General features: G+C 46.6%; 4 gene segments (V, D, J or C); all 4 read right to left on the reverse strand.

Annotated features, from left to right (window-relative positions):
- Positions 1-4,569: 4,569 nt before the first annotated feature.
- LOC119567891 lies at positions 4,570-6,259 on the reverse strand. The segment is given in 2 exon segments: positions 4,570-5,727; positions 6,019-6,259. Coding segments are annotated over 2 exon segments (369 nt in total).
- Positions 6,260-7,188: 929 nt separating this feature from the next.
- LOC119563605 lies at positions 7,189-8,077 on the reverse strand. The segment is given in 2 exon segments: positions 7,189-7,560; positions 7,839-8,077. Coding segments are annotated over 2 exon segments (366 nt in total).
- A 2,917-nt stretch (positions 8,078-10,994) lies between these two features.
- On the reverse strand, positions 10,995-11,881 carry LOC102947865. The segment is given in 2 exon segments: positions 10,995-11,376; positions 11,734-11,881. Coding segments are annotated over 2 exon segments (366 nt in total).
- Positions 11,882-18,415: 6,534 nt separating this feature from the next.
- LOC119563604 lies at positions 18,416-20,413 on the reverse strand. The segment is given in 2 exon segments: positions 18,416-19,730; positions 20,098-20,413. Coding segments are annotated over 2 exon segments (366 nt in total).
- Positions 20,414-24,724: the final 4,311 nt, after the last annotated feature.

A 24,724-nucleotide genomic window follows, 5' to 3' on the forward strand; every position in this document is an offset into this window, starting at 1 on the left:
AAAATGATCTGGGCAAACTGGAGAAATGGTCTGAAGTAAATAGGGTGAAATTCAATAAGGACAACTGCAAAGTACTCCACTTAGGAAGGAAAAAACAGTTGCACACATACAAAATGGGAAGTGACTGTCCAGGAAGGATGTGGTAAATGAGGGGTGGGAGGAACACCCTTTTATGGACACCTAGCCACTCAGTTAGCTATAAAAGTCCTTCTTAGTAGTGGTATTCTACTTGCCTTACCTTTCAGGGGTTAAGAAGTCTCACTGAAATACTTAGGTAAGAGGAAGTGAGTTGGCACCTGGCCAAAAAAGCCAATGGGCAGACTAGAAACTTTCATATTGGAAAAAAAAAATCCCCTCTGTGGTCTGTTTGTTTTTGCTCTCTCCGCTGGAGAGCCAGAGCCAGCAGCTATGCTGTAAGAAGCTTGGAGCCGGTATGAAAATTCCTCAGCATTCATACCTAGAATTACTCATTTGGAACTTCAGATATGTAAGTAGGACAGGAAATGTTTAGTTAGGCATGATCAGGTTCATCTCTTTATTTTGGGCTTGTGGATTCCTCTGTGCTAAACACAGGTGCTTTTGTTTTCTTTTGTAACCTTTAAGCTGGACCCCAGGGAAGCCATTCCTGGTGTTTAATCCTCTTCAGTATCTCTTCTGATATCTAGCAACACCCTGATTTTCCACATGCGTTTTCTTTCTTTTTTTTTAAATAAAAATGATCTTTTTAAAGAACATGATAGGAGGGGAAGAGGTCTGTGCACATGTTATTCAGTTAGCTACTAAGAGGAACAAAGGGTTCCAGGTTCAGCTGGTGGCAACAGCTGATTTCTTTTTCTCTTTTCTTTCATCGGCTCTTCCCCGGAGGAGGGTTGAAAGAGCTTGAGGGTACCCCACAGGAAGCAATTCCCAAGTGTGCCTTCCTGGGCTCTCAAGGGAGTTCTGCATTTGGGTGGTGGCAGCAATTAGACCCAAAGCCAGGGGATCTGTAACCTTGGGAGTTTAATACAAGCCTGGAGTAGCAAGTATTTTTAAGGTATTTGCAGGCCCCCACCTTCTGCACTCAAAGTGCCAGAGTGGGGAATCAGCCTTGACAAAGGAGGACTGCAGAAAGGGACCAACGGGTCATAATGGATCACAGACTAAAGCTATAAGTCAACAGTGTAATACTGTTGAAAAAAAAAAACCAACATAATTCTGGGGTGTATTAACAGGAGTGTTGTAAGCAAGAAGTAATTATTCTGTTCTCCTGCTAGGCCTCAACTGGAGTATTGTGTCCAGTTCTGGGCACCACATTTCAGGGAGGATGTGGACAATTTGAAGAAAGTCCGGAGAAGAACAACAAAAATTATGAATGGTCTAGAAAACATGACCTATGAGGCAAGATTGAAAAATTTGGGTTTGTTTAGTCAGGAGAAGAGAAGACTGAGAGGAGACATGATAACAGTTTTCAAGTACTAGAAAGGTTGCTGTAAGGAGGAAGGTGGAAAAATCTTTCCTATGATCCTCTGAGGATAGGACAAGAAAGCAACTGGCTGAAATTGCAACAAAATTGCAGTTTAGGTTCAACATTAAGGGAAAAGTCCCTGTCAGGGTCATTAAGCACTGGAATAACTTGCCTGGGGAGGTTGTGGAATCTCCCTCATTGGAGGTTTTTAAGGGAGGTTAGGCAAACAACTGTCAGGGATGGTCTAGAAGATAACACAGGGCCTTCCAGTCCTACAATTCTGTGTTTCTCTAGGGATGTCGTTTTAATGGAGCTGCTTTAACAACTTAATCACGCCAAAATCGCTGCTTTTAGTGATCACTCTCCTCAGGAGCGCTGCTGGGCAGCTTCAATGTCTGCAACCTCCAGAGCTGTAGGGAAGGGAGGGTTTTGTGCAGGTCTCCTGTGTGGCTCTGTCACTGTGCTCTCTGCAGGGCGTAGTAATGCACCGCTGTGTCTGCCAGCTGCAGGGCTGTGATGCTCAGAACTGTGGAGCTGTCATCGGCCTGGGAAGAAAACCTCTCCTGGGCGAAATCTACAGTACCACTGAAACCTTGAGCTCGCTTCGCTCCTGTCACCAGAATACACTACAGTGCTTGATTCGGATACACACGGCACCAATTCAGATAGACAGAAGCGGTATAGTTGTTATGATAAGAACAGCGGAAGGTCACAGAGTCTCCTTCTAGTCCAGACACTTGGGGTTCTTTGGACTCCACCCAGTCACCCGGCACAGCACCTGGAACAAGACAATCACATTCCAGGACGTCCTCTCAGTTGGGCCCGTGGACGCAGCTCACAAAGAACTCTAAAAGATGTAGGTGCTCAACAGGAATTGAATCAGGGTGACGGTGAGGGTTATACGTAGGATCAATGTGAGGGTTTGGCTTAGGGATACCATTCGGTTTAGGGTTAGAGTTGGGGTTAATGTTCCATGGAATTTCGGAGCCTTAAACGCTCTCAAACCTCTTCGAACCCCCCGTGTAATCACCTAGACGAGTAAATACCCAAAGAGTTAGAAGAAAACACGTCTCGATGGCTTCCCCTAGACGAGACCAGGTCTGACACCATCCCCTACTGCTTCCGCGAAAAGGAATCTAAATGTCATGGAAAGATTTCCAATGATAAAATGTATTCATATTTCCCGCCAGTAGGTAGCACGGCTCGCCTATTGATTTTCCACAACATACAAAGAGACCCTGACTGTACTCATGTTTTCAAACTCATACAAGTTTTCTAATATTCAATCACAAATATAATTTTATTTGATGTTGGGATACAGATTGGACTCTGGTCCATTGGAAACCGGTAGCTAAACAACGCTTTACCCAACCACAAATAGGATATTTTTTTACTGCCATAGTGTTATCCCACACATGTCAATAAACGGAGGTTTTCACAATTAGGATTTCTCATAAGCGGGCCCCATTTTATAATAAGAAAATATTCCTACGATGTTTCCTGCCTGACAAAGCCCATGCACTGTGTATTCTGCAAGGCCGGGGGATGATTTAAAGGAGCTGTTTGAATAAGGATTTGAGGTTTGGGGGGAGTACCTTGAAACCAACATTCAGTATGTTTTTAACAGCGCTTTCAAGTCCCCTGCAGGACGCTGATTCCCGCCTCGGTGCGCTTAACGTCTCTTTCGGCAAGGGAAGGGAGGGTTTTTGTACAGCTCTGCTGTGAGGCTCTGCCACGTTGCCCTCTACAGGGCGCAGGAATACACCGCTGTGTCTGCCAGCTCCAGGGCTGTGATGTTCAAAATTGTGGAGCTGTCATCGGCCTGGGAAGAAAACCTCCCCTGGGCGAAATCTGCGGTATTACTCAAAGTGTATCCCCCAGCTCCTCTGCGGAGAACGTACTGCAGGGCTTGGTTGGGATAATGGCCGTACCAGTAAAGATAGATACTGGTATCACTGGTATTGTAAGAACAACTGAGAGTCACAGAGGAGTTTCCTTCTCTTCGAGACACGTAGAGTTCCCTAGGCTGGACCCAGTCTCCCAGCACTGCGCCTGCAACAAGACAATCACATCCAAGGACATCACCTCAGCTGTACTTGGTACACATGTAAATGACTCCAAGTGCATTGCACTTTAAGGCTGCGGATTGCAAAGAAGTCGAGGAGATTTGGATGCCTTGCTCCAAAAGAAATTAAGTTGGCATTAAGGTTAATTTTAGGATTAGGGTCAAGATAACTCCAATTATTGGGGTTAGGATTAGAGATGGGAGGTGGGTGTTAAGCAGGGCTAGGGTGAGGTTTACAATGTATTGGGAGCTGGTAGCCTAAATCTCTTCAGATCCTTTAAACATCTCAACCTGTTTACCTAAGAGATTGAACATCCAAATGCTGAAAATGAAAGAGTTCTCCATGATTTCTTTTATAGCAGCCAGGTTTGACTCGTCCCAGATGTTGCCGCGAAAAGAATCTGCAGTTACAACTGGGGACCACAGATGAGAAACCAGGCTGGGGGAAGAGGGAGGAGTTTGGGTGGGAAACTCTTAATAGACACAAGAAATAGACCGGGTTCAGCTTAGTCTGCAGCTGACGTTAGTGGTGATGAGAGGGAGGGAAGAAGGATGGGGTTGTGGTGAAGAAGACTGAGTTCTGGGAAACCAGAGGTCTCAGTTTCCCATTTCTGCCACAGACTCGCTTAGCGAATCTGGGTAATTGACTGAGTTTCTCTGTGCCTTAGCTCCCCTCTGTACAGAGGAGTGATAATATTTCTCTACCTGACCATGGGCATTCTGGGGATAAATCCTTTTCCATCACTCAGATATTAAAGTGATGGGGATCCTGCAGTATTGACTAGTAATATAGACTGGGATTTAGTCGGGCTCCTAACACGCCTCCTAACTCTCCCCGGCTTTCATGAAAATCCCAGGAGAGATTCGTGGGAGGAATTGTTTAAAATTATTAGTGTGTTTCTTCCACAGCCTTTACTGGCATTCCGGCTGCAAGGGGAGAACATTCAAATTCTGTAGAGCAGTGAAAGGGGTTTCGACTCGCAGCACGTATTTGTTCCATTCACCAGCAGATGGCGCTGCTCTGCCATTAGTTCGCCACACCCCACTCCTAGGGAGCATCGCTGTTACCGGTGGGAATTGTGCTTTTTAAAAAAAACAGTAATACAAAGGCATGTCAGTTACCGAACCAATCAGCCCATCGTATGAGTGTTTCTTCCCTTTGAATACTCAGGTCCCTTTGGCGGCGTGGTGCGCTGTAGCTTCCCCCCATCACGCGCAGCCCAACATATGGAAAAACAGCGAGGAGTCAAGTAGCACCTTAAAGACTAACCGATTTATTTGGCATAAACTTTCGTTGTTTTTGTGCATACAGACTAACATGGCTACCCCTCTGATACTGGCCAACATAGTATTTTCACTTAATTTTTAAAAATATTTCACCCACATTTTTCCACAAATGGGATTTTAAACAGTATTTTTTTTCATATTTGACTCACTCATTTTCACCCTCATTTTACCAGAAATAAGGATTTCTATTTTATTTGTTATCTGGATTTTTATCCGCACTTTTGTACGCCGCAGTTTAGTACAAATGAGCTTCTTCTTTTTTTCTTTTTCTTTGTTTTTCTTTGTTTTTCTTTTTTTTTCTTTTTGGTCCCACACTACACACGGAGAGGCCCGCTGGAGAACTGTGGAGGAAAATGTCTAAGATGATTCATGATTTAAGCTCGTGCCCTTTACATTCTCCAGGCGTGACAGTTGAATGTAGCTCTTTAAATAGTTAACTCTTGGAGGGAGCTAGAACAAATAAATTGAGGTCCCCTCGTCATCCCAAAACATGCGGTTGTACAGAGTGGAAGGAGTCCCCTCCAGAGATCAGCAAACAGGATTAATCTCTGAAAATCTAGTGCAGCGGGGAAGGGAGGGTTTTTGTGCGGCTCTCCTATGTGGCTCTGTCACTGTGCTCTCTGCAGGGCGCAGAGATACACCGCCGTGTCTGCCGGCTCCAGGGCTGTGATGCTCAGAACTGTGGAGCTGTCATCCGCCTGGGAAGAAAACCTCTTCTTGGCGAAACCTGCAGTATCACTTTCACCTCTGGCCTGCTTCACTCCTCTCCAGAGAATGTACTGCGGGGCTTGGTTGGGAAACTGACGGTACCAGAAGAGATAGACGTAGACAGTAGAGTTGGTCTCATAAGAACAAGTGAGGGTCACAGCGTCTCCTTCTCTTCCAGAGAGGCGGGGTTCCCTGGACTGGACCGAGTCCCCCAGCACAGCACCTGCAACAAAACAATCGAATTTAAGGGCATCATTTCACCTGTACCTGACCCGCAGAGGTGCGTTGCGGTGTAAGACTGGCCATTTCGAAGAATCCTAAGGGGTTTATGCGCCCGATGGCGTTTAAAATAAGGTTAGGGCTAGAGTAAAGGCAGGTATTTAGCACTGCCGTTCCATGTCGGGTTCGGTTTAGGGTTTCAGGGTCAGGGGGAGAGTCAGGTTCCAGATAAGGTTGAAGGGTAAGTCGGACTTGTAACTTCCTTCGACTATCTCAGAAACCCCAGCCTGTTTACCTAGGTGATTAAATAGCCAAATGCTGAATATATAAAACGTCTCCATGATTTTTTTCCTATTGAGACGAAGTGGGACGCTCCAGATACCGCGGCTAAGAGGAATCTAAACTTCACGGCTCTTCAGGCAGCTACAACTGACTGGGTGGCGGGCGAGGTTCATGAGAAACCTGCCTAGTGGAGGCGGGAGGGTTTTGGGGGGAAACTCTTAACAGACACAGGAAACGCGGTGAGTTGTGCTCAGTCTGCAGCTGACAAAGGGATGACACTGCGGTAAGAAGAGGGAGCTGGTGGCTAAAGCTCTGGGCTGGGATAGAGGAACCCTGGCTTCGATTCCCAGCTCTGCTACAGAGCCCCGTCTCTGACCTTGGGCAAGCCAGTTGATATCTTTCTGCTGCTTCCTTTCCCTACCTGTACAAGACAGGAATAGGACCATCTTTCCCTCACGGCTCCATCGTGAGGCTGGATAATCTGAGGCGCTCAGATATCATTCAGAAGCCCACACAAGAAAATAGATTTTTTTAGCAAGGAAGTCTGGAATGTTCAAAGAGAAATTAAGAGTTAGGTGCCTAATTCACCTGGGTTCCTTTGAACTTCCTCGCCGTATTTTTAGAACAATTATTTTAATGCTTGTCTCTTTCTATAGCTCTGTGTGTGTGCGTGCGTGTGTCCTCCTGGTTAAAATATTTTTTTTGCCATAGATTATCAAACCTCTGTTTGCCCCCAACATACATACCAGCATTGCTTTAATCTAGGTTATTATTTAAAAGTAGTGCAAGGAAACACTAGTACCCTAACAAACCACGCTAACATACACGTTTTCTTTTATGTTACCCAGCAAAACTAAGGCTGACAGAGGATGGGCGAGGATGGTGTCCCTGGAGCCTGTTTGTCAGAAGCTGGAAATGGGCAACAGGGGATGGATCACTTGATGATTACCTGTTCTGTTCATTCCCTCTGGAGCACCTGGCATTAGCCACTGTCGGATACTGGGCTAGAAGGACCATTGGTCTGACCCAGTATAGCCCTTCTTATGTCTGCACAGGAATTTGTTTGTGGGAGGAATCGGAAGATACACCTTGACACCACCAAAACTATTCCAAATGCTGAATTTCATCACAGTATAGCAAATCTTCCAAGGGCCCCTGCTTCCAGCCTCAATGTGCCTAACCGCAGCTGCAATAAGGCTGGAAGGGTTTTTGTACAGCTCTGGCATATGGCTCTGTCACTGTGCCCTCTGCAGGGCGCAGTAAGACACCGCTGTATCTGTCGGCTCCAGGACTGGGATGTTCAGAAGAGTGGAGCTGTCATCAGCCTGGGAAGAAAACCTCTCCTGGGCGAAATCTGCAGTATGACCATACGTGTTTCCCTTGGCGCCTCTCTGCTCAATGTACTGCGGGGCTTGGTTGGGATACTGGCGGTACCAGTAGAGAGAGAGGGAACCGGGAGAGCTGGTAGTGTAGGAGCAACTGAGGGCCACATGGTCTCCTTCTGTTCCAGACATTTGGGGGTCCTTGGACTGGACCGAGTCACCCAGCACCACACCTGCAACACAAGGATTAACCTAATGGCGTCAATTCCATTGCACTTGGCCCACGGAAAGAGTTTCGGGTGTTGCACTTTAGGCGGGCACTTCAAACGCGTTTAAGGGGTTTAGGCGTCTGACACCACGTGAATTGAGGATAGGGTGAGGGGTAGAGTTGTGGGTTAGCGTAGAGGTTTAGAGTTGGCGTTTGGGTTAGGAAAAGCTCTAGAATTAGAGTTGGGTGAGCTTTGGGCGCCTGGTTTCCTTAGGATGCTCTAAAGAGCCCTAGACACCTTACCCAGGTGGATAAACAGCCAAATGCTGATAATGAAACGTGCCTCCATAGTTTGTCTTCTAGCGACCGAATCTGAGGTTCTCAGCTGTTGCTGCTCACAGGAAAATTAACTTCACGCCTCTCAAAGCAGTTGTAGAAGGTTCACCAGAAACCATCCCAAAGGAAGAGGGAGTTGTTCGGGACTTGAAACACTCTGGGTTCAGGTTGGTCTGTAACTGACAACCAGCTAGCGAGGGAAGGTTGGGTTTGTGGTTAGAACCCTGCTTGGAGATCCGGTTTCCAGCTACGCCACAGGTCTCTGCATGACTTTAGACAAGTCTCTCAATAGCTCTGTGCTTCATTTTCCCTGCAAGGTGATCGTCATATTTCTCTAGCTCATTTTGGCGTTGTGAGTATAAATATCTCGAGTCACTCCGATCCTATCGTAACTGGGGGTCACATTCGCACACATAGCTGTAATAGGAATGAAGTCTGGGGCTCTCAAAGGAGAAATGTAATGGGATTTTCGTGCCTAACTCCCTTAGCCTCCTTTGAGATTCCCGGCCAAAATTCTTGGAAGAATGGTTTTAAATTGCTTTTGTCGACTTCCGATTTAAAGCTGAAAATAAGGGTGTATGGAAGGATTTCACATTACAATGCGTATTTGTAGATGGCGCCACTAGATGGCGGAGAGACAGACGCTTGCCTTAGTTATATTTTTCAACATTGAGGGCAATTAGCCAGTGGAACAACTTACAAAGTGTTGCAACTTTTCAATCAAGGTTGGATTCCCCCCCGCCCGGCCGTCCCAAAGATGTGTGGTTGCACAAACAGGAATTAATTCATGGAAGTACCATGGCCTGTGTTGTGACAGATATAGTGAATTCTTTCAATACCCTTGAAAAATATTACTGAATTCAGTTTAAGTATCTTCGGGGGTCCAATGTATTAAATGCAAATTTTACTAATTATTGTGGACGAGGGTTGTATGTAACCTCCCTAGGGGAGAGATGTGATGTGGGAACCGAATGTCCAAAGGTCTCTATGGAACAAAATGCCAGACCAAAAAGGACTTTGGGAACAAAAAATGTCGAGTGTTTGCCTGGGAAACATCTAAGGGGAGATGAATGCAAATTCCCCAGCAGACACCCAGCCTCTTGAAGCTCTGGCCTGAGGAGTCGGCCTGTGTCTGATGAGCTATGAGCCAGGCTGGGCAGGGATGGTGTCCCGAGCCGCTGTTGGCCAGAAGCTGGGAATGAGGCGACAGGGGATGGGTCACTTGCTGATTCCCTGTTCTGTTCATTCCCTCTGGGGCACCAGGCATTGGCCACTGTTGGCAGACAGGACACTGGGCTAGAAGCACCTTTGTTCTGACCCAGTCTGGCCGTTCTTATGTTCTCATTACATGAGGGTAAGATTAAAGGCCCAAGCTATATAAAGGAAAGAGTATATTATTTGTTCTGGAACTGTGGCAGTTATGACCCATCTGGAAAAACCCAGTGGCTGTGGGTTTAGAAGAAATGACATTTAGGCTGGAATCAGGGGCTGCTCGTGAGAAGCCTTTTAGCAAGTGGATGGGTTGTTTGTTCTAATGTGTTTTTGTTTGTTTTTCCTGTAATGCTTTCACCCTAGAAATACATCTGCTGTTTTAGAACCAGCTGCCTGGTAACTTGTAGCTGCGGCAATTACGCTGCTCGTCACCTCTGGAGAGAAAGCAAGGTGCAGGAGGCTGGCCTCTTGGGCTGTCTGGCTTGCGGGGGGTAACACAGTCTAGGCAGGGAACTGAAGCACTCCATCAGGCAGAGAAGAGAGAGGCGGATGTAGGTGATCAGTGTGGTCCCTTCTGGCTTTATAATCTGTGGTTTAGGATTTCTGTTTGCGGGTTCTATGGAAGGAGTCACACCAAACCAACACAATCGTCCCCCTCCTCAAAGAAGTCTGCTGAAACGTGGTGACGTCCTGAGGGCAGCTGCTTTGCGCTTCAGGGGCGCCTAACCTCCATTGCGGCTGCGCCTGGGGAAGGTTACTCAGAAACCCGCCGAGTGGAGAGGGAGGAGTTTGGGGGCCTCTTAACAGACACAGGAAACAAGCTGTGTTCGGGTGAGTGTGCAGCTGAAATCGCGGGTGGTGCAGGGAAGAAAACTGGGTTTGTAATAAGTCGGTTTCTGCTCGGGGCCTGAAGATACGAGGGTTCGCTTCTTAACTCTTTACCACCGACTTCCAGTTTGCTCTGGGACAAGACAGGAAATGGTTCTGTGCCTCAATTTTCTTATACGTGAAATAGAGATTGTAACATTTCTCCTTCTGCCAGGGGGAATAGGAGGATAAATAGGTTGGGGCTCTCAGTAGTGACTGGGAAGGGGGTTACATAGCTGTAGAGGTTGTTTTTAATTGAATGAAATCGGAAATTGTCCAAGGAGCGGCGAGAGGAGCTCAAGTCTCCTTTCAATGTTTGAGACTAAATTCTTGAAATAATTATTTCACTTTGTTTGGCCTGTTCTTCTACAACTGTTGTTGCCTCCCACGCTAGACATTAAAAGGAAGAGTAGCTAGAAGGATTTCAGATGATAATAAACCTTCATAATTTCTCAGCAGTCCATGCAGCTGCGTTCACAGTCCTTTTCTCCCATACACGTGGAAGTCATCGTGTTAATCCTATAGGGACTCCTGAGATTTCAAGAGGCACCCATGTGTCGTTGGGATCTGGCATGAGCATCTTTATCAGCAATCAATGTCTGGGGCTATCATAAAAAATGTAACGGGATGAGGAGCCCAACTCCGTTACCCTCCTTTGAAACGCCCGGCCAGAACTCCTGAAAGAATTATTGCAAATTATTTGCGTCTTTCATCTGCTGCCATTGCTCTCAGCCTCAGTTAAAGTGGAGATCTATAGAGCAGGGAACCAAGTATCAGAGGAGTAGCCTAGGGTTAGTCTGTATCTATGATTGTGTAGACCTCTGTCATATCCCCCTTAGTCTTCTCTTTTCCAAGCTGAAAAGTCCCAGTCTTATTCATCTCTCCTCGTATGGAAGCCACTGTTTTAATGCAGCTGTTTGAATAAGAATTTGGCGCTTTGGAGAGATTAGGAAGGAGTAATCTGACAGCACCACATCCGAGCCAGAATATGTGTTGTTAACAGTGCAGCGGAACTCCGGAGGGGCTCCGCTTCCAACCTCAGTGTGCACAGCATTATTTGCAGCTGGGAAGGGAGGGTTTTTGTTCGGCTCTGCTACGTGGCTGTGTCACTGTGCTCTCTGCAAAGCGCAGTAATACACCGCGCTGTCCGCCAGCTCCAGGGCTGTGATATTCAGAACTGTGGAGCTGTCATCAGCCTGGGAAGAAAACCTCTCCTTGGCAAAATCTGCGGTATCACTGAACTGGCTGGCTGACTTCGCTCCTCTCCAGAGAATGTACTGCGGGGCCTGGTTCGGATACTGACGGTACCAGTAGAGATAGGCATCGCTACCGCTGGTGGTGTAAGAACAGCTGAGTGTCACAGAACCTCCAGCTGATCCAGACACTTCGGGTTCCTTGGACTGGACAGAGTCGCCCAGCGCAGCACCTGCAAGAAGACGAACACATTCGAGGTCATCTCACCGGCAGTTGAGCCGTGGAAATGATTCCACCTGCATTGCAGTTTAAGGGAATTTCAAAAGCGACTAAGGGATTTAGGCGCCTAACTCCATAGGAATTAATGTTATGAGCAGGAGAAGGGTTAGGGTTTAAGGTTAGGTTTAAGGTGAGGGTATGAATGAGGGTTTGTTTGGGTTTAGGGTTATAGTGTGAGTGAATTGTTAAATTGTAGCAGTCGCGTTTTGGTTACAGTCTAGGGTAAGGGTTAAGTATGGGGTTAGGTTTACGGTTCAATGGGAATTGAGTCTAGTTCCCTTAGGGTTCTTTGAAATCCCAGCCCAGTTACCTAGGAGGCTGAATATCCAAATGCTGAGAATAAAACACGTCTCCATAGTAACTTCTGTGTCTACCGACCCAGTTTAAAAAGCCCAGCTATTGCCGCTGCCTGAGAGGAATATAAACGTCATGTCTGTGAGGGCAGCTACACAACTATGGAAAATTTATTAGAAACCGAGGGAGAGGAAGAGGGAGGAGTTTGGGGAGCTCATCGCAGATCTTGTGGGCTGCAGCTGACCTATCAGTGTGCTTAAGGGGAGGGGGACGGGCTTGTGACTTCCTCTGGGACACAGAGACCTGCTCTGCCACAGACTCTGTGTGACGATGGGGAATCCTCTGTGCCTCAGTTTCCCTAGCTGTGAAAGTGAGAGGGTTTTTTTCCCAATTCACATAGGGACTGTTCCTATTTCTTGGTTCACTCAGGTATCATAGGGATTGATCATGAATATGTTTACCAACAGAAATATCTGGGGTTATCCCAAGAAAAATGTAATGAGATGAGGCGCCCAACTCCGTTAGCCTCCTTTGAAACGCCCGGCCAGAACTCTTGAAAGAATTATTTTTAAATGATGTTCGTTTTCCCCTCTGCTGCCTTTGCCGTCAGCCTGAGTTAAACCGAAAATCTACTCTAAAAGGATTTCAAATGACAAGCTGAGTTTATACTTTTCACCAGCAGGGGGGCGATGCTTTGTCATGTTACACTTCTCGGCTCTCAACATATATTCCTGGGGAAAGGGTCTTGCAATTAGTTTCCAAACAAATCTACCTAAAATGTAAATGTCTCGACAACAGGAGTATTGATTTGACTCTGGGGGAGTTGGTAACTGCAGCTTTACCCCACCACTCAAAGCCGGGTATTTCCAACAAATTTCCCCTTATTTCAACTCGCCTATTTTACCCCCATTTCACCCTACATAAGTAATTAAACAGCCTATTCTCGGTTTTAAAGGACATGTTAATTCCCATTTTATCTCAATTTTATTTGCAACAGTAATGTCTCTATATAGTCATTTTGCCTATATTTTACCCAAAATTTTAACTCTTATTTTTAATATAAATGTCCCCCCTGCCCCCCCCCCCCCCCGCCACCGAAACAGGTCAGCTCCTAAGCTAGGAAAAGCGGTATGAATAGCTTTCTAACTAAAGATCATGCCCATTATCTTATACAAGGGCGATGTTTAAATTAGCTCTTTAAATAAATATTTAACTGGTAAGGGGAGATGTATTTTTAAGCAGCGTCAGCACTCTCAAGGCGCTGCTGCCCGTTTTCATGCCTGTACCATCCCCTGCAGCAGGGCTGGGAGGGTTTTTGTGCAGCTCTGCTATGTGGCTCTGTCACTGTGCCAGACGTAGGGCGCAGAGATACACCGCCGTGTCTGCCAGCTCCAGGGAGGCGATGTTCAGAACCGTGGAGCTGTCATTAGCCTGCGAAAAAACCTCTCCTGGGCGAAACCTGCGGTATCACTGGCAGAGCTGACTTCCTTCGTTCCTCTCAGGAGGATGTAGTGCGGGGCTTGGTTCCGATACTGACGGTACCAGTAGAGATAGACACCAGCAGTTTAGCTGGTTTCATGAGGGCCATGGTCTCTCCTTCTGACTCGGACACCTCTTGTTCATGGGACCGGATCGAGTCACCCAGCCCCAGCACCGCACCTGCAACAAGACACTCACATGCAAGGACAGCCAGGTGCATTCGCAGGTCTAGGCTGGGAATTTTAAAAGAGCCCAAGGGGGTTATCTGTCTAATTTCGAACAAATTAAGGTTAGCTCAAAAATTAAGGTTAAGGATAGCCGGGGCGTTCGGATCTGGGTCAGGGGGACCAGCCTAGCACAAGAGGGCGGAGTTCGGGAAATGCGTAACACAGACACAGGAAACTTGCTGGGTTCAGATTAGTCGGCAAATGAAGCGCGGATGAGAACCCGTGGGACAAATTACTTCCACTGCACTTTCTGGAAGATCGGTTTCTGACTTTCTGTCTTTTTTTCTTATTCATTTTCCTTTTTATTGTCCTTCTTGTTGCTACTTGGTGAGAACTGAATTAAAGGCATTGTGAAAGACTTACAATCTCTGTGTTGCGTGTCCTGGTTTTGTGGGTGTGGGTGTCTTTCTATCTCTCTCTATTTTGTGCTGCACGTGGGTACGTGTCTGCATGCTTCTGTTTGTGGTGCCTTTGTGTATGTATCCCACTGGCCCCATGCTGGTTTACTCCAGCTAGGGTAATCCAGCCCCACTGGGAGTACAGCTGATTGATACCTGTGGTGGATCTGGCCCAGTTGACTCCATCTGGCCCACAGTGATTCACCTGAGTTGCGGAGCAGACCCACTGTGGGTAAACTGAGGTTAATCTGGGGTAACTCAATGGTGAATGAAGCCCAGAAGGCTTCATAGCTGTCAGGCCCTGTGATTCATACCAGACCCACAATCTGGTTTAACCATCTGTCTGGGCCAGGGGATTCTACTCTGCAGTTGTGTTTCTCATGGTGAGAAAGACAAGGGGGTGGGTGGGTTTTTGTACAGGGCTTCCTATTAAATGTCTCACAGTCTCTTCCACGAGAGCACAGAAATACATCGCCGAGTCCGTCGGCTTTAGCTCTTTAATGGTTAAACTGAAGAATTTTGAGGCTTTCCTGAACTGTGCAGAAAACCGTCTCTCGGCTCCATTCTTTTCAGCGTTACTCTCATCTATTCGGAAGAGGAAATCCATTGTCCCTGATCGTTGCTTTCTGTACCAAAATAAGTAGTAATTCTGGTATCCAGTGGAGAAAGTACACGCCAGGGTGATAGCCTGTCCTCCCAACTTTTCCAGCTGCCCTTGTGTTTGTGTGACATGGCCGTGTCCCTGGCTGAAACCTGCAGGGAAGGAAAGAGGTGCAGGAAAGTTTCACTCTAAGTAAGCATGTAAACCTGTCGCACATCTACAGCCGTTCTCGTGTGAGGAGAACAGAGGCCTTTTAGGACTCAAGGCCTCCCAGAAATGGAAAGACTGTTTTTAGGTATTTTGTACAGAGAGAATGATGCAGGCACAGAATGCGGGATGGGTTTTCTCAGCTTCTAGTAAGGCAGGAGTGAAGTTGGGAATAGAACCCAGGAGTCCTGAGTCCTAATCATCCATGCTCTACCCACTGCAGCATGATCCCCAGTCAGCGCTGGGCATAGGACCCAGGAGTCCTGATCCTCAGTCTAACTGCTCTCATCCCCTAGACTCTCCTCCTCTCCCAGAAGTGGGACTAGAAACCAGGAGGCCATACCCCCTCCTTTAACCCACTAGACCCCTGCTCTCCTCCCTGAGCTGTGAGAAGAACCCAGGGATCTTGGCTTCTAATTCCACTCCCTGCTCAAACCCATTAGGTAACAAAAACTTTAATGTTCATTTTTCCCCTTTAGCGGACACTTACTGAAAGATAGAAGTGCTGTTACTGTCCAAAGAAGAATGTCTGAAGCACTCATGCGTAAATATATTGTTTCCAGATCTCCAGGGGGCCCAAGCCACCACAATGATGGGTGCAATACAGGTACCTGGACAGAACAGAATCTTATGGTGAAGTTTCTCTCACAGAAGCAAATCAGAGACATTAAATCTGTGGCAAGACCGTTTAGTCCTCTCCTATAGACCCCAGTTGAAGCCTGTTTCCCATACCATGTAACAGCTAATACCGTCCAGTGGTGTTTACTCTACCCGCTATGGCTTTGGCTTGTTCCTGTCACGTGGCATCGTTGTTCTGGTTGGTCTCTTTAGCAGCTCAGTAGGAACAACTTAGTTCTTTTCCATCTTAGGAGCCAATAGTTCAGCAAGAAACACAAGGCTGAGCGGGTTTCAAAGGCTATTCAAAGACCCTCCCTGCTGACAGCCCAGAAAAAAAATTCTGCCCGGGGTTATTTCTCCAAAGTGAAGCAAAGTTAAGCCCATTGACTCACGACCTGGGGATCTGTCCCATTGACTCCAATGGAGCTAGGGTGATTTACTCCACCTGGGGTCTGGCCCATTGAATCCAATGTGGAAACCCTGATATACACCAGGTGATATACACTTTGGCCAGTTTACACTAGTGGAGCATAGCCTGATTCCTACTTGCTGGAGTCTGTCCCCAGAAAAGCAGGCGAAGCTATTCATCGGAATTGTGGTGTGACAGGTACACCTGTCAATACATCTGGCTCATGAGGTTCTGGGTATTTTGGGGGACGGGGGGGGGACGGTTCCTGGAAGAGGGTAACATTTCCACACAGTTAGGGACCGTGCGGTTTCAGTCACACCTGCACCGTTTGATTCAAACCCTGCTTGTGGCTTGTTGTGTCTTTTTACACTGATTTCTTTCTGTGCCATTTTTGTCTCAGAGTCAAGAGAAAACTGATCACTGGATTTTGTAAAGGCCCCTCTATTAACCCACCCGCAGTGGTAACCTAAGGCCCTCTCAGCTATAGCACAGAAAAATATTGTCGAATCGCTCGCTTCTAACTCAGCAATTTTCAGACCGACGTATGTTTCGGCTCGTCTGAAGTCCAGTGAGAACCGGTTCCCAGCCCCATTGTGCTCGTTTCCAGCAGACCTTCGGAAGAGGTACTTCGTCTGCCCGCTGCTGTCCAGTTTATACCAATATATGTCATAACCTGTATCTTCAGTCGAGAAAATACAGTCCAGTGTGACAGATTCACTTTGTACCCAGGTTAGCTGTCCTTGTCTTTGGGTGACACTGTTTGTCTCTGTGTCTGTCAGCTTAGGATATCTAAGAGTTTTCCAATAAATGTGATCTATCTATCCATCCCCATACATCCCCCTCTCTGTCTATCTACCTATCCCCACATACCCTTTCTACCTATCTGTCCTTCCCAGCTCTGCAATATAGACAGACAAATAGTTATATCTCTGTATTTTTCTCTCTTTTTTTTTAGAAAGGCTCCAGCTGAGATCTTCAAAGGTGCCCAAGAGATGCGGATACTTTAAAATTGATGGGAACTGGCTGCCCAGATCCGTTGGCAGCTCTGCAAATCCCAGCCTGAATACAGAATGATGTCTTTTCTTAATTTTAAACAGCGTGTGTCTTTGTAAAAGGAGAATAAGTTTCTCCCCTAAACACCATGCAATTTTCAATGTTGCAGTTCATTAATTTTCTTTTTCGCCTGGAATATGTTAACAGCGGGAGCTCCCTGGCCCTTACAAATACATTTTGACTTTTACACATTCATAACGAACATCACAAAAATTGACCTCACCTGTCAAGGTTCCTTCCCCACTCTGAACTCTAGGGTACAGATGTGGGGACCTGCATGAAAACCTCCTAAGCTTACTTTTACCAGCTTAGGTCAAAACTTCCCCAAGGTACAAACTATTTTACCTTTTGCCCTTGGACTTTCGCTGCCACCACCAAACGTCTAACCAGTTTTATTTTATTAGGAAAGAGCCCGTTTGGAAACGTCTTTCCCCCAAAAATCCTCACCAAAACCTTGCACCCCCTTCCTGGGGAAGGTTTGATAAAAATCCTCACCAATTTGCACAGGTGACCACAGACCCAAACCCTTGGATCTTAAGAACAATGAATATGCATTCAGTTTCTTACAAGAAGAATTTTAATACAAGTAAAAGTAAAAAGAATCACCTCTATAAAATCAGGATGGTAAATACCTTACAGGGTAATTAGATTCAAAACATAGAGAATCCCTCTAGGCAAAACCTTAAGTTACAAAAAGACACAAAGACAGGAATATCCATTCCATTCAGCACAACTTATTTTCTCAGCCATTTAAACAAACAGAATCTAACGCATATCTAGCTAGATTACTTACTCAGTTCTAAGACTCCATTCCTGTTCTGTCCCCAGCAAAAGCATCACACAGACAGACACAGACCCTTTGTTTCTCCCCCCTCCAGCTTTGAAAGTATCTTGTCTCCTCATTGATCATTGTGGTCAGGTGCCAGCAAGGTTATCCTAGCTTCTTAACCCTTTACAGGTGAAAGGGTTTTTCCTCTGACCAGGAGGGATTTTAAAGGTGTTTACCCTTCCCTTTATATTTAGGACAACACCTGACAACAACAGTAGAATATAGAGCTGTACTAGTAGACACCTCATGCTCGCTGCAGCTTCAATTAACCTCGAGCTCCCTTGGTGTCTGCAACGAGCAAGACAAGATTTCTCCCGCTTCTGTTAATTTATTTGTTGTTTCCTTTATCTATTTTTAATGACTGCGAATGAAGTAAACACGAGCCCTGCTTTTTCTGTAAGCCCCACTTCAATTTCCTTCCCGCCTTGTGACGTTAAAGCTGTTGTACTGTACATAGCAACAAAATACAAAGTCAAAGGTGGTTAATATGCAGGTCTGCAGCGCCCCCCAGTAGACCTGTGCCTCACCCCAGCCGTGCATCACGATGTGATCCCACCACTCAGTGCTTGTTTCCCAAGCCCAAAAGCGGGGTTCCATGGTAGTGAGCATGTCCCTGAATGCCACAAGCAATCTCATGTCAAAGCTACTACATGTGGTGAGATCAACATGGCACTCCTCTTGCCTTTGTAGTTTAAGGAATAACTCCACGGCCACTTGTGAAGTGTTGGTTAGTACAAGCAGCATCCTGGTCAACAGCTCGGGATCCATTCCTGCAGCCAGAAAGAAGCAGAGCCTGCAGCACACAAACCATTGAAAGATGGCGCCAAATGGGGACGGAAGCACAGGGACTGATGGGATGTGAAGCAATACACCACGGGGCATTGGGACAGGACCCAGCATGTCCCTTGGTCCCCTCCGCCTTCCCACAAGTCTTAGCAGCAAAAGAGAAAGAGGTGCTCTGTGGGACAGCTGCCCAGAGTGCACCGCTCTGAAAAGCGCAGTGAATGCTGCCAGTGTGAACACGCTGTCGTGCAGGCAGCTGTCGGTGTGAACACACCACTGCAGTTTTCTTTCTGCGCTCTCTGAGCAGCGCTGTAACTTTGCACGATTCTCGTCCCTGCTCTACCAAAGACTATCTGTGTGACCTTGGGTGGGTGACTTGTTAGTTCTCTGTGCTTCAGGACCTCATCCCCAAAATGAAGATCATGGTGCTGCCTTATATCACGGAAACGATGTGAAAATAAATACATTTTATGGGGCCGTGAGGTGCCCAGTAAAAGGTATATTTGCCTACACTTATCATTCTATAGCGCTTTAACTTGCTCTAACCCCTGAAAAATCACCCCCCCCCCACACACACACACCCAGAGCAGCAAGTTTGAGCGCCACCACACTCACACATCAAAGCGCTGTCACGGGAGCGCTTGCAATTCTATAGTGCTCCATTGTCAAAAGGAATTTTTGAAAATGTTTTCCTGAAAGCAGGACTTGTGAGATGACATTCTCTGACCTGTGCTATGCAGGAGTCAGATTCGATCAGATCGGTGCCTTCTGGTTTTTAAAATCTGTCAATCTATTATATCCGTCCCTGTTCATTTTTAATGGGAATCTGCTGTTCAAAACCCGAAATCAGATTAAAACGCTGAGACCAAGTATTTCCTAGCACACAGTTGGAAATTGACGGTCATGGTGATGGCACCTAGACAATAAAACTGAGATCTGGGCTGGCCCTGTCAGGCAGGGGGCTGCACAGACACCTAGTGAGGGACAGCTCCTGCTTCAAAGGTTTTTCAAACTCAACAGCCAAGACAGATGGGGAAGAATGCAAGTGAGGGATGTGGGAGGGTTTTTGTGCAGCTGTCTCCGGGGGCTCTCTCACTGTGTCTCATTCAACGCACAATAATACACAGCTTCGTCCGCCAGCTCCAGGTCTGCGATGGTCAGAACTGTAGAAGTGGCGTTCGTGTCAGAAGTGAACCTCCTCCGGGCAAAATCTGCGTGGTCACTGATGGTGCTTCCCTTCGCGCCTCTCTGGAGAATGTACTGAGGGGCTTGGCGGGGGCTCTGGCGGTACCAGTGGAGAGAGACACCGCTATAGCTGGTGCTGTAGGAGCAGCTGAGTGCCACAGGGTCTCCTTCTATGACAGACACGTCGGGTTCAATGGATTGGATGGAATTGCCCGACACAGCACCTGCAACAAAACGAAATACTCCCGATAGATGGGGGGAGTGTGGATGGGGCTAGATAGAGGGGATGTGTAGACAGAAAGAGGGGGTGTGTGGGGATAGACAGATAGATAGAGAGGGTGTATGGGGGGAGGGATAGATAGATTAGATTAGATAGTCTGAGCGCACTCTTCTGAGAGAGAGAGAGAGAGAGAGAGAGAGAGAGAGAGAGAGAGAGAGTGAGACAGACAGACAGACAGACAGACGGAGAAAGGCAGAGTGAGGGAAAGAAAGAGACAGCTGGTAGAAAAATAATTAAGGATGCAACTTGGTATGAGACAGATTCATAAGCAGTGAGGCAAGTTGCCCGAACAAAGCTAAAACAACGATTACCTGGACACCGAGTCGCTAGGAAGAGGCTCAGAAGCAAACACTTCTTCATTGTTTGAGATAAGAGGCCCCCGGTAGTTCCACTGAGAGGCGTTCAAACCTCCACACTCTGCAGAAAGCGCTTCGAATGTTAAAACCTGACCCAGATTCTGCCTTACCCCTCTCTGGGGCGGATCTGGACACACAGCTTCCCAGGAAGCAAAGGGTGCTGGGGTTTGCGGCTGACCTCACTGTAACATCATGTTTACTTCCTTCTCCTAATTCACCTGGGGATCTCCCCCCACATCCCACTTCTAGAAAAAGTCCTGGTTTGTTGCTGTTTGTTTTTTTGTAATTGTCAGGGTATAGGAAAGAGATTGAGCTCTCTGGTGACCTCAGGTGCATTTAGTCAGCGCTCTGTTTTCTCGTTAATAGGTAACTGAGAAAACTAAGAAAGAAAGAAAGAAAGAAAGAAAGAAAGAAAGAAAGAAAGAAAGAAAGAGGACTGGCAGCAGATCCAGTGTCTGGGAATCCTAAAGAGCACAGCTGGCCTGCAGTGGACAACAGGCAGCTGGCCTGCCTCGCAGACAACACACCCGGATTGGCTGGAAGAGTCAGCAGACCAGCTCTTAAACCCAGCAGCAGCAACAGTCCAGGAGTTGCCCAAATCCTTTCCCAGGGCTGCTACTTTAGCTTCTGGGCTGGCTTGTTCCAGCCCTGCTCCTACCCTGGGCCTCAGCTCCACGCCTCACTTTGGCTTTGCCCTTTGGCTCTGTCTTCTGGATGCTCACTCCGTCTCTAACCCCTGGGCTGCCTGCCCACATCCTGCTCACAGACAGACAGACATTGGCTTTGCTAGAACTACAATGCCTTTCACTAGATAAGGATCTGGAGCACTGGAGTTGTCTCAGGCTTCCGTTGCTGTGAAAGAGACCAGAATCTGACCCAGTGGTTTTTGGCAGGTGTTTCCAAATTCAGAACATTTGGTAACCAATTTCTCAAGGAAAATTTTTGCAAAGGCAACAAATATGGTATCAAAACATGACAAATTTCTGAATGTAACTACCCTCGTAAATATCACTGAGATAATAAGTAGTCATGCTTGGTCAAGAGGAGCTTGGTGGTATAATATTATACAGGGATAGAGACTGAAAATATTAAATAATCATTTATATCGTCAGCGTTTTAAACTAAAATCCTGACCCAGTGAAGCCCTTAAACCCATTTAATTTTTTAAGCAACGTGTGTGTAGCCCATTTATTTCCGCGAGACTAAAGCAGGTGCCTACCTGTTTTCCCGGATTGGGTCCAAGAATCTAGGAGCAGACAGAGTAGTAAACAGTGAGCAACACATGAAGCGATAGCAGGAAGAAATATGATCGAAAGTGAAAATACAGTTGCACCCTCCTTATAGTGCTTAAGGGCTTCAGTCATTCAAATGGCAAAAGTATCTTAATTTAAATAAAAAGCGAACATTAACAGTGCAAATATATAAGATCCAGCCGGGGTGGGAAGCCTGAATGGAACCAAACTTAGACAAAGACGTTGTCAAGCGGAAAAACACAGTGCCTTCCACACTATGTTGCCCTGAGAAACCGTTACCTTTTTGTACAGGTACAGATATTACCCTACTCCACAGTGGGGTCTGATAACACAGTAGTTCACGGAGGAGTCCTGGAGAGACACCTCTTCAATTTCCAAGGTCAGACGCATCTTATTAATAGAATAATCTTTATCCTCCAAATACAACACTGCTGAGAATTTCCCAGGGGCAAACCTGGTCTCATTAGCAGACCTGAAAGCTGCCAGTACGTGCTGGGGAGGTTGGCTTGGGTACCAAAACAGATAGGGGCTTCTGTCTGTCGTGCAGACGTTACACTGTAATGTTGCATTGTGTCCAGCGGAGTTTCTCAGCTCCGGAGGTGACTGGGACACAGAATAACTTTCAACAATACCTGCAAAGGGGGGAAAGGTCTTGAAACACATTTTTATCCATCCTTTTTTTTTCTTCTGTAATATCTATCTATCATTCAAGGCACATCTGATGAGCGAAAACTTGATTTTTAATACAATTCTAGTGCTTGCCAAAATAATTACATAAAATCCCCATATGTTTTCGGTTTTGTTTTTTTAGAGATTGCATTTTACTGGCCAAACATTACAAAGGCTGAGGTTCTGAAGTATGTATACAGCTGCTTCACAATGAAAATGGCTCTCACCTGACAGCAGGAGAATAAGATGGAGATGTAGAATCAAGCAGGGCATTTTATAACTTCAGATTATCTTCACCAATTACTTACAGAGGATTTCTGCCTGCTGCTTCTCATTTAACCGTTGGCATTATAAGTATGGAACCTGCTCTTTCTGCGACCTCTTTGTGGCCGTGCTGTCCCCGCCTGGGACTAAAGTAACATTGTAAAACCAAGAAAATACTATGGGATGCGCTGCTCTGGAGCGCCCTCTGTAGAAAAGTGGAGGGGGAGCAAGAAAAGCATTCTCAGCCCGCTGATGGGGAGAAATAACTTATTTTCTGCTGGCGTGTCTCATGGATGGTGTCTTCCCAGAGAAGCAGTGCATGCAGCCTAGAGAGGTTTCATGAAAGCCATTTTCAGAGCTAAGGGGCTTGGATGACATTAATAATGCAGCACGTCTTAAAACATTTTTCTATCCATGGTTCACAGTGATCTTTCAAAACCTGCCTGCTGCAAAATCTTGAGTTGGACTGTAGTGCCTAACGCCCTTAGGCCACTTTGTGGGCCCCAGACTATCCTCCTAAGAGAGGACGGATGGTCCACTGGTCACAGTTCTGGGCAACTGCATCTATATTCCCCCTCCATGTTCCAGGCACCTCTCTCCAGCTTCTGGTTCCACAGCGGTTAACTTTCTTGGAGAGAAAAGTGTGTGTCTCTCTCTCCTCACCAGGGTATTTCCAGGCGGTGCAGCTCCCTGCCTACACTGTGATGTCCCCAGTTACACAGACTGCCCAAGCAGGCCAGCACCTCTGCTTTGCTTTCTCTTCTAAGGTAATTTCCTGCAGTTTTCAATTACCACGCCACTTTTTTTCTAAGCAAGCACACTTTATTCTTAAGGTAAAATCATTGCTGAGAAAATGTATTAACAGTAACTAAGGAGCCTACACACAAGATAATAAGTTTATCAGTGATCTATCTCTCACTCACTCACACACACACCCCCACACCCCTACAAGGGCTCTGGCAAGTCATTCTGTCTAATCCTCCCCTAAGGAGTGGTACTCCCCATTGGACAGAAGGGGCCTGTCTGTTTGCTTGATCAGGAAAAAAGGCCCTGAGTCAGTTTTAATCTCGGGATGTTTATTAAAAATCCACTCTCTGTGGGCTGGGGTGCACTGCATCCAGCTTGAACCAGTGCCTGCAAGTCTCCGCAGGAGATGGTGCATACTGGGATGTGTTAGAAGCTGAGGGAATTTGCCTCATGACTTCCTCTCACCCCCATTGTTCTCATGTCCCAAGGGAGCTGTCGTCTCCCTTCCCCCAGTGAATTGCATACAGTCCCTGGCCCGCAGTGAGGCATACATTTAATACAGTAAGATCTCCCAAAAATGCAAAAAAAAAAAAAAAAAGGCATATATCTCACAGAGTGCACTAGCCTGGGACAGTGGAAATCTGGGTTAAGTTCCCTGTTCTTCCACAGATTCCCCATTTGACCTCGGATAAGTCATTTAGGGTCAGATTTTCAAAAGCTTTTAGGCACCTAAAGATACAACCAGGTTCCTAGTGGGGCTTTTAAAGGTGCCTAACACACATTGCCTTAGGCTCCCTTCAGACATCCTTTCCACAATTATTACAGTTTTTGAGGATCACAATGGCTAGGGACAGGGTCTGCTTCTCCATGACCGTTTATAATTTTCTTCCAGGGTCTTCTTCCTTGAGTCTCTTACAAACTTCATCCAAGCTGAGAGATTTTAACTTTCTCACTTCTATGGCATAGACAGATTTCCAAGGTGGATTTCCCAGCATTTCCCTTCCTTACCTGTTCCTAGCTCCTGGTCAGTGAGATATCTCCTGACAGCTCTTCACTGTAAAACAGTCACACACACACGCACACTGAAGGATTCTATTACTGAGTAGGAGGATGTGTAGAACCCTTCAGTCATGGACCAACACCCCATGGTGCCAGGGGCTGTACAAATATAAAACAAAAGAGTCCCTGTCCCAAGATCTCACAATCTGAGTATAAGACAAGAGACAACAGGAGGAGACAGACGCGGGGAGAGTGGGGCCCCATTGTACTAGGTCCTATGCAACCTCTTAATGCTACCCCTGCCTCAAAGAGTTTGCAGAGGAGAGAGAAAAGATACAGGGGACAATTTAATGTGAGGTACGGGAGGGTATTTGCACAGCTCTGGGATGAGGCTCTGTCATTGGGCCCTCTGCAGGGTGCAGTAATACGGCGCTGTGTCTGCCAGCTCCAAGGCTGTGATAGTCACAACTGTAGAGGTGTCATCAGCCTGGGGAGTAAATCTCTTCTTGGCAAACTCTGCAAAATCCCGGACAGAGCTGTATGCCTTGGCACCTGTTCGGAGAACGTACTGCGGGCCTTGGTCAGGAAACTGACGGTACCAGTAGAGAGAGACATCAGAGTAGCTGGTATTGTAAGAACAGCTGAGTGTC

The sequence above is a fragment of the Chelonia mydas genome, chromosome 13, assembly GCF_015237465.2.
Source record: "Chelonia mydas isolate rCheMyd1 chromosome 13, rCheMyd1.pri.v2, whole genome shotgun sequence".
In the NCBI taxonomy this organism is placed as follows: domain Eukaryota; kingdom Metazoa; phylum Chordata; order Testudines; family Cheloniidae; genus Chelonia; species Chelonia mydas.